We start from the raw sequence: 10072 nt of genomic DNA on the forward strand, positions 1-10072 counted from the left end.
GAGGGCCTGAGGGAGCTGAGGGCTCTGGAGCTTAGAGAAGAGGAGCCTGAGAGGTGACCTCATCAATGTTGATAAAGATGTGCAGGGGGAGTGCCCAGAGGCTGGAGCCAGGCTCTGCTGGGTGGTGCCCAATGCCAGCACAAGGGGCAGTGGTGGAAGCTGAGGCATAGAAGTTTCATGTAAATATGAGGACAAATTTTTCCCCTGTGAGGGTGACAGAGCCCTGGAGCAGGCTGCCCAGAGGGGTTGTGGAGTCTCCCTCTCTGGAGATATTAAAAACCCACCTGGATGTGTTCCTGTGTGATGTGCTCTAGGTGACCCTGCTCTGGCAGGGGGGTTGGACTGGATGAGTCTTTGAGGTCCCTTCCAGCCCCTGAAATCCTGTGATTCTGTGATGTAGGTGCCCATGCAGGGCACCAGAAGCACAAAATCTTGGTGCTGGGAAAGGCATTCCTACTGGAATAGAAAGGAAGCCAGACCTGACCCTGGGGAGGGATGGAGGGCCCCATCTAGTAAGACTGGGAGAGACAGAAGTGTTGCTACTAACAAAACACAGGTGGAAGTGATATGACTGATATCTGTAAACATAGCAAAGTGTTTACTCTAGATAAAGAACAGAACTATTTACTTTAAAAGATTTTGTTGGCCTAAGTGCAAATGTGTATGAACTATTTGCAAAGACATTGAGCATTGGAGGGGGGAAATAACCATGGGAGCAGAGGTGTTCTGGGTGAGCCTGCTGAAGGAAACCGTAGGAGCAAAGCCTGAGCTGGATGGAGTCCAGAGGACCAGCCTGCCAGTCACAGGGGTGAGGGTGCAGCCCTCTTGCAGTGCTGTGTCCTCAAGCGTGGTGCAGAGAAAGGAATGCATAGAGGCAGTGGACATGTGTGTGCCTGCACCTCAGAGACACAAAATTGCACTTGAAGCCGTTGCAAAGAGCTGCAGTCCTGCTCTACGGCCTGGGAACCACACAGGAATAAAGGAGACCTGCAGAACGTCAGCAGGCTGATGACATGGCAGAGGGTGTATGGGACGAGACTGGCACTAGCCAGGCTGCTGGCAACGCTGGGCAGCCTCCCTCTAGCCCCGAGAGCTGTCAATAGATGTGACTGCCCCGAAGCTGAAGGCAGGAATGATCTCAGCCTGCTGCAGAAGTGGCTACACCACGGTGCCCCAGCCCGCCCGGCTGCGGGGCTGCTTGGAGGTTTGCAGGGCAATGGGCAGCACGAGGCTGGTGCTGGCTGCAGTGAGAGGTGGCAGAGTCTGCTCATGGTGGGTAGTGAGGGGTGATGCCCTGCTGAGCCCAGAGCTGATACAGTACCAGGCTGGCAGTTCCCTGAGGAGTTGAAGGCAAGCCCAATCCAGCTGTCTTCTCCCAGATTTCTCCAGCTGCCCTTTGGTTAAACTTGCCTGATTCTGGCAGAAGGCTTGCTCTGTGATGAACTTACCCCCATGCAGCCTCCCTGACCTGCTGGACTCTGCTGGACACTGATGGTGCTTTCTCAGGGACAGGAGTGGCACTGCCTGTGCCTCCACACCCATCCCTGCTGCCTGCTAGGGTGCCCAGCGTTGGCAGCTGGCTGCCAGCTTCTCCTTGGATGAGCCAGCCATCTAAAGCAGCAGGCTGAGACCTGCTACTGTGGCCTGTGGGATTAAGTATGCAGAAGAGCTCCAGAGCCTCCTAACAATGTGCTATCTCAAGGTGGCTCTGGAGCCCACCAGTGCCCCATGCTCCCTCTGTGCTGAAGCCTGTGCCACAGCCAGCACCAATGCACCCTGTGCAGAGTGCTCCTGCTGCTTCTGCCACTGGGCTCCCCTTGGTGCCCCTTCAGACCAGAGTTCTGGGGAATGCTCTGCCCCACAGACCAAACAACTAAGATGTGTCTAGACCTGGTGGGCAGCTGCTTCCAAAAAGTTGGTATCTTGGGCACTCCCACATTAAGTCCATGGTGGTCCCTGGTCTTCCATGACTGCCCCACAGCCTGCTGGCACTGCTGGCACTGCTGCTGGTGCCCTGCCCTGTTGGAATAAAGCAGAGGGAAACAAACAAAAGCTGGAGTGATCCAGCCCTGACAGTGTGTATGGAGCTGTTGTTGCCTGCCCAGGATGTATCTGTTCTGGGTAACAGATGTGGCACCCCAGGGTACTCAGGATATGCTCTTCCCTGCCACCTCAGGGTGCTCAGGATATGCCCTTCCCTGCCACCCCAGGGTGCTCAGGATGTGCCCTTCCCTGCCACCCCAGGGTGCTCAGGATACTTGTGATCCTGCAGTGCTCCTGCCTGAGTGCCTGGTGTCTGAAATCAGCCTCTCTGTCGTCCTGCTCCCACTCTGCCAGCTCCTGAGTCAGATGCTCTTGGGGCTGTTGCATGGTGACTTGGACAAATATTAACAGGTGTTGGAGTACAGTAAGCTCAAGAGCATGGAAAATGTGAGTTACACCTTCAGAGCCACTGCAATACCAGAGCAGGGCAGGATCAGGGCTGCCCTCACTGCTTCCAGAGCTCTTGGAGTAGCATTCCCAGCTACCCAGAGCCATGCAGAGCAGGCAGCAGCTCTCTGGCCTGGAGGAGGAGATGCTTTTGTTAGCAATTGTGTTAGATGGTAAATTGAGAGAAACACAGCCAGCTCTTTGCAGGCTCATTTCCGAGCAGTGGGCATGGCAGGGGATTCTCCGTGGCTGTGGGGGCCTGCATGTGGCTGCACCATGTCCCTCTGTGGATACCTGAGGCTCCCTATGGCCTCCTGTCCTTGTGCAGGCACCCTGGGGAGTGTGGGCAAAGAGCTGGGAAACCCTTTACAGGCCAAAAGCAGAGGTGTCACCTCTTTGGAAGCTTGGTTACCCAGGTGACCCCAACCACTTGTACAGGCCTGTGATGGAGAGAGGCTGGAGGGTCTGCTCCCTGACTTCCCAGACATGCAAATTACTGCTGGGCCACTATAGCACTTTTCAGGTGGCACCAGGCTTTCTGCCACTAAACCCTGCACCTGCCTGCCATGCCCTTTGCTGCTACATCCAGCCCCAATGCCTGTGGTGTGGTCCCTGCTGCATTGCAGTGGTGCTGGGTGCCCTGCACCTTCACTGCTGTGGCAGGGAAGATGCTGTTGGCTGTAGGTGCCATTGAGGTGAGAGGGGAGTACTTGGTCCTGCAGCCAGTGTTGCACCCACTCCACCTCACCTCCCCCCCGTGGGGGTTATGGCATTATGTGCACCATTGGCTGGAGCAGCCCTCTGCCCAGGCATGGGGCAGCTGGCTCTGGAGCACGGCAAAGGAGCTGCACTAAGATGCAGCCTGCGGCCCAGGCGGGTTTGTTTTTATTTCACCAAAATAAAGCTCATCATGATCAAGAGCTATTAGTGAAGCTGCTAATTTGTGCCTGCTCTGCCAGGCGCTGTGAGAGGCAGACACTGCAGGCTGGTGCAGTGTATGCTGTGTCTGTCTGCCAGGGAGACCTGCAGCTTCCCTGCCAGCCTCAGTCCTCCTAGGTGGGTGGATTCCTTGCCAAGGACCAAAGTGATGCTTCTCTCCCCAGCCAACCAGGGCAGGGCAGGAGTGGTCACTGCTGGGCAGACCTCTTGCTTCCTCTACCCCATCTCCTGCTCCATGAGGGCTGCTTCCCTTCTCTGCCAGCTTTGAGGATGCTCATACCTCAGCTGGACATGGCACCCTGCTTTGAGCAGGCCTTGGCCCAGATAACCCCAGAGGCGTTTCCAGCCTCAGGTGCCGTGCAAATCAGGAGCTGGCAACAGCCTGCAGCAGTGGGCATCCTGCTCTAGAGCCCTCATGCCACTCAGCACCTGCTGTGCCATGGCAGCTGGCTCTGCAGGACAGGACTCTTCCTTCAGTGGGGAACAAGCAGGGAAGGCAGAACCACATCTTCCTGTCTAGGCCCCAGCAGGCTGAAGGGCCTGGCTGAGCTGCAAGGTGGTGATGGCTCCCTGGGGTGCTTGTGGGCTTCACCTAAGTGCTGGCATGGAGCGGGACAATGTGCAGAGTCCTGGCTCCCCTGGGTCAGGGTATAGCTGTGCCACAGCAATGGGCTCCATCAGGAAAGTGGCCAGCTGTTGGTGACCCCAGCTGCCTGAGCTTCCCCAGGCAGGGGCAGAGCCCATCCCAGTGGATCTGTCTGGGAAGTGATACTGCTGGCAGGGAGCAATAGCTGCTTCTGGGATGGCATCTCCTGTGAGCCAAGGAACCCTCACCCCAGCTCTTTGGCATGTGGGTGATGGCGCAGAGCAGGCAAGCCTGTGGCTAGACTCCAGCCCGTAGGCTGGCTACAGCTTTCTGGGGCACTGGGAGGTGACTAGAGCTTGTGACTTCTCTTTGTCCCACTGCTTGGGACTTGTACATCAGGTACTTGGCAGAGTGAGGACAGTGCGTGCGGGCAAGAGCCGTGGACATGGTGGCTGGGAGTCAGGAGCCTCTGGTACTTGTGCTCGGGAAGGTGCCTGCTCCCCTGCGGGGTGGCACAGCCCTGGCTGCTGAGCGAGTCTCATGCAGGCGCTCCACACGTGGCTGCAGCAGCACCATTGCTTGCCTCGTGGTGACCAAGTGCGGGGGTCTCGTGAGGGTGCAGGCAGCATTTGGGGTGCAGGAAAGGTCTGGCCAGCGAGCAGGGATCCCAGGGTGCACCCTGAGACCAGCTGCCTTTCACTGCCACGGAGGCTTTGCTTCCTCGTTGCCCTTTGTATTCTAAGCACAAGCACCATTGACATGGGGCTGGAGCGCAGCCACGCATTCCTCCGCCTGGGCCAGGGCCTTTGTGGCCCCGTTTTCCAGGGCGAAAGTCCACTCCCTCTGTGTTCCCGGTGGCAAAAAGGCCCTCTTTGTGCATTTGGCAGCATGCTCCTGTGGGGCCGGATTGGCACCAAGCAGGCCCAGCTGGGCAGGAAGCGGCAGGGAGGGGGTGAGGGGGACCCTGACAAAGCGGTGGGGTGGGACACGCAGGGTTAAGTGTCCCTGAGCAGGCGTTAACCCTGCCGCTGCTGCCAGCCTGCATCCTGCCTGCTCGGTGAAGCAAATGCCACCCTCAGCTGGAGCATGGCACTGAGCTGGGGGCACCGTATGCCCCTTGGAGGCTCAGGCAACATGTTCTTGGGGCAGCTGGAACAGCACAGGCTGCACAGCAAAGCCAGGCTGTGATGCAGCCGTGGCCCCTCTCCTTCCCACACTGGGACAGAGGGATGCTGGGCCATCCCCTGCAATGGGATCCTCAGAGAGCTCAGCTGCCCTTGGCTGCTGCCAGGGGCACACACTGCATGCCCAGATGTCGCTTTACCACCCCTGTGGTGGCCCTGAGCTGAGCCCCCTGTGCAAGCCCACCTCAGTGGGCAGTGCAGACTGGAGCACTCTCTCCTTGCAGGGGTCCAAGGGCATCAATGCTTTCTCCACACTGCATCCCTCATTGCAACATCAGGGTGCTGGAACCACACTCACCCCACTGCAAGCTTCCTCCGTTCCTTGCCTGTCTTGCAGGTCTGTTCCAGAGGGCCATCATCCAGAGCGGTTCTGCACTCTCCAGCTGGGCAGTGAACTACCAGCCTGTGAAGTACACCAGCATGCTGGCCGACAAGGTGGGCTGCAACGTGCTGGACACAGTGGACATGGTGGACTGCCTGCGTCAGAAGAGCGCCAAGGAGCTGGTGGAGCAGGACATCCAGCCAGCTCGTTACCACGTGGCCTTTGGGCCTGTCATTGATGGGGATGTGATCCCAGATGACCCAGAGATCCTGATGGAGCAGGGCGAGTTCCTCAATTATGATATCATGCTGGGGGTCAATCAGGGTGAGGGGCTGAAGTTCGTGGAGGGCGTGGTGGACCCTGAGGACGGCGTCTCGGGCAGTGACTTTGACTACTCGGTCTCCAACTTTGTAGACAACCTGTACGGCTACCCTGAGGGCAAGGACACCTTGAGGGAAACCATCAAGTTCATGTACACCGACTGGGCTGACAGGGACAACCCCGAGACGCGTCGCAAGACTCTGGTGGCTCTCTTCACCGACCACCAGTGGGTAGAGCCATCGGTGGTGACAGCTGACCTTCACGCCCGCTATGGCTCCCCCACTTACTTCTACGCCTTCTACCACCACTGCCAGAGCCTGATGAAGCCTGCGTGGTCCGACGCAGCCCATGGGGATGAGGTGCCTTATGTGTTTGGGATCCCCATGATTGGCCCCACAGACCTCTTTCCCTGCAACTTCTCCAAGAATGATGTCATGCTCAGTGCTGTGGTGATGACCTACTGGACCAACTTTGCCAAGACAGGGTGAGTGGTGAGGGGAGCTGTGTCTGGGGAGTCCACATTCACTGCAGCTGCACCATTTGGAGTAGTGATGGGGGCGGGGGGTGTCGTGCCTGGTATGAGACACATGCCTGTGGGTCCATGTGCTGAGGCTTCATTGGGGTCAGGGCATCAGCCACACGAGAGGCTGAGAGCACAGCCATCCCTTAGGACATGACTCAGACAAATGTGGGGGTGGGAGGTTGGTTGGCCATGGGTGACAGTTGCCCCAGAGTTGGGGTGCTGCTGAGCCATGCAAGACCTTTTGCCAGGCCACCCTGGTAAAGGTCCCCCCAGCGTCCATCTCTGTGTTCAGCTCTCCCCCCTTGCTCCTACAGCTTTTCCCAGTGCTAGCTCTGTTTTGCCTGTGTTTTTCCAGGGACCCCAACAAGCCTGTCCCCCAGGACACAAAGTTCATCCACACAAAGGCCAACCGGTTCGAGGAGGTGGCCTGGTCCAAGTACAACCCCCGTGACCAGCTGTACCTGCACATCGGGCTGAAGCCACGGGTGCGTGACCACTACCGTGCCACCAAGGTGGCTTTCTGGAAGCACCTGGTCCCCCACCTGTACAACCTGCACGATATGTTCCACTACACCTCCACCACCACCAAAGTGCCGCCGCCCGACACCACGCAGAACTCCCACATCACGCGCCGGCCAAACGGCAAGCTCTGGACCACCAAGCGCCCTGCCATCTCCCCTGCCTACAACAGCGACAATGGGAAGGAGAAGTGGAGCCCAGAGCAGGAGGCGGGCACCCTGCTGGAGAGCCCCCGCGACTATTCCACCGAGCTGAGTGTCACCATCGCCGTGGGTGCTTCCCTCCTCTTCCTCAACGTGCTGGCCTTCGCCGCCCTCTACTATCGCAAGGACAAGCGCCGGCAGGACACGCACCAGCAGCCCAGCCCCCAGCACGGTGCCACCAACGACATTGCCCACGCACCCGACGAGGAGATGCCCTCCTTGCAGGTGAGCCAGGGGCACCACGAGTGCGAGGCCGTGCCGCCCCACGATGCCCTTCGCCTGGCCGCGCTGCCCGACTACACCCTCACCTTGCGCCGCTCTCCGGATGACATCCCACTCATGACCCCCAACACCATCACCATGATACCCAACTCGCTGGTGGGGCTGCAGACCCTGCACCCTTACAACACCTTCACTGCCGGCTTCAACAGCACGGGGCTCCCGCACTCACACTCCACCACCAGGGTATAGCTGCCCGCTGCCGGCACACACGCATGCACGCACGCACACGCAAGCAGCAGACACTGGCAGAGGGACCAGCGGGGCCAGCGGAGCACCCAGACGGAGGGGCAGCGCCCACGGACGGTGTAGCACCAAGCCTCGAGACCTGCATGGTCCTGGCACAACCAGCTGCCCCACTCTCCCCAGCAGTTTTTCTTTCATTCCTATCTAACTTTTGAGAAGTGCTTTGACTCTTCTGGCTCCTGGGGCACCAGTGGGGTGCAGGGGGAACACTGTGTGTCCCCTGTGCCAGCACACCAGTGCAGGTGGGCAAGGAGAAACCCGCTGGCAGCAGCCACAGGGCTCCCCAGACTGGGGCTGTGCCTCCCTACTGGATGATCGCATCCCCAGCGCTCCACCCACTGAGCGCTCCAGGACTGATGAGGAGCAGGGCCGGGCATTCCTCTCACCTGGTGCCTGGGCATCCCTAGGTGGACGGCATCCCGAGTGCCCTGGAGAAGGCTCCCTCACTGTGTTGAGAAGTGTCCCTGGGCCATGGTGCTATAGGCAGAGGGAGCAGGCGGGGTCCGGGGACTCTGTCTCATGCTGGGTGTGGGTGCTGGGGCCGCTGCCACGGCTCAGAGACCCCTGGAGCAGGGCCCCGGGCTGGAAACTTGGCACCTCTGTCCCTCTTTGCGCTGCAGAGAATCTCTTTTGTGTCAGTCGTTTCTCTTTGCAGAGACGTTTTTTAAGCAGATCTTTAGTTCTTTACACACTAACAAGAGTCGCCGCGTTTTGTCCTTTGTAAAAATTTTAAAACCAAGTGTTCTTGATATAAAATAAAAAGCCAGTTAGAAGCCAGCGTGTGCGCGCGGTGCCGGCCCCCCGCGCCTCCCGCCTGCCGCGGGCGGGCGCCGGACGGGACACTGCCCCCTGCACTGCACTGCAGGGCTGCGCTCTTTTGTATTTTTTTATATTTTCCCTCCTCTGTTGCCCGTGCCCACGTGTCCCAGCCAAACAGCCTCCCCAACGGCCCACCCGTGAACACCCCCCTGCCCCAGCCCACCTCACTGCCACCGCTGGCCAGTGCCACCCACCGCCCTGCGTGGGCATCACCGGCTGTGAGCACCGTCTCCCCACTCCCATCAACACGGGGCGGCCCCCTGGCGCCATGCCCCGGTGCTCTGCACGCTGCCCCGCTGCCCTGGGAGTACCCCACATCCCTTCTCCATTGCCCCAGAGTCAGGCCGTGCCCTTCCTGCCTGTGCCACTGCACGAAAGCAGATCCAGCAGTTTGCAGCCTGTGTGCAAGGCTGGGCAACGCTGAGGGGCTGGCAGGAGCAGAGCGAGCCATGCATCGACAGCAGCTCTGCCTTCCACCTTGCTCTCACTGTGGCCTTTACCCTTCTGTGGGGCGATCCCAGCTCTAGCACCTGGGATGTGTGGTTGGCATAGATGCCTGGGCAGAGGCTGCTGGAGTGGAGCTGCTGGGAATGATGCAGCCTGCCTGGGGCTGAAAGCACCCACACCAGATCTGGGGTACCTGCAGGGCTGGTGGTGGCCACAGAACCATGAGCAGCAAGGCAAGAGGCTTTGGTGCAGCCAGGTGTGCAGAAGGAGCTGCCCAGAAACCCACACAGAGCATCCCGGTCTCAGCCCCCCATGGTGGGCACTGGCATTCGGGCCCTGGGGCTGCAGGAGTAAGGGATGAGTCCTTGCAGGAACACCACACCTCGTCCCTGTGCAAGGCGGCCGGCCGGCAGACGCTGCCTGCACTGGCGGCCGTGACGCACCGGTGCCGAGCGCAATCCCAGCCCTGCGCCCTGCCCCCGGCCCCCGGCCCCCGCCCAGGCAGTGCTGAGTGAGGATGCTCCTTGGAGAATGTATTTATACCCTGTCACCCGCGCAGAGTAACCAGTTCCAAATAAAACAGAAGTGATATTTTTAATAGCAGTGTGTCTTGCCTCTTCTTGGAGCGTGCCGGGTCTGGGGACTCCCAGGGCGGAGTGAGGTGGCCAGCGCTGGCTCAGAGCCACCGAAGCCGTGGCTGTGCCTGCATGTTCCCGGTACCTGCTCTGCAGAGGCAGCAGGAGAGCCCCGGTATCACCCAGCAGATGGAGGTGATGGACCCCAGCATAGTGCACATACAGGCCAGCACCATGCGATGCAGGATTGTCAACACCGGGTGCCACGGTCGGGGTTTTCCCGCCTCGTTCCCAGCCCTGCTGTCCCCACCCCCCCATCTCCCCAGCACCGGGACACTATCAGAGACCTCGTCTACCCCACGGCCCCTTCCACCGAGCTCTCCCACCTCGCCTTTCCCAGCTCATTTCCCCTCCTGCTTCTTGCCAACCAGAAAAGCTGCTGGTTTCGTTTCTTTTTAACGTAATTTCAGCTGGGGTTGCCATAGAAACCAGGCATGGGTTCTGAACCGCCTGCAGGCAGCGCAGGCGGCAGAGGCAGGGCCGAGGCCGGGGGGTGGGTGGGGGACAGGACAGGCTGCGCAGGGGGCTGCGTGGGGAGCCCTGACCAGCTCTCCCGGGGCCCCTCGCAGCTGCAGTGCCACGAGCACAAGTCACCCTGTTCAGCACTTTGCTGCAGCCC

General features: G+C 59.6%; 1 protein-coding gene across 3 annotated transcripts in view; it reads left to right on the plus strand.

The window, feature by feature from the left end:
* The window catches only part of NLGN3 (neuroligin 3), a 46205-nt gene extending 36802 nt beyond the window's left edge, over positions 1-9403 (plus strand). For all 3 annotated transcript variants that reach the window (XM_068163609.1, XM_068163610.1, XM_068163611.1), the window contains 2 exons: positions 5477-6266; positions 6661-9403. In XM_068163609.1, coding sequence (XP_068019710.1) covers positions 5477-6266; positions 6661-7498 — 1628 coding nt within the window. In that variant the 3' untranslated portion in view covers positions 7499-9403. The remainder of the gene's footprint in view (positions 1-5476; positions 6267-6660) is intronic.
* The last annotated feature ends 669 nt before the right edge of the window (positions 9404-10072 follow it).

This window comes from Melanerpes formicivorus, unplaced genomic scaffold (genome assembly GCF_026170545.1).
Source record: "Melanerpes formicivorus ecotype bairdi unplaced genomic scaffold, bMelFor1.0.p_v2 SCAF_73, whole genome shotgun sequence".
Classification (NCBI taxonomy): Eukaryota; Metazoa; Chordata; class Aves; order Piciformes; family Picidae; genus Melanerpes; species Melanerpes formicivorus.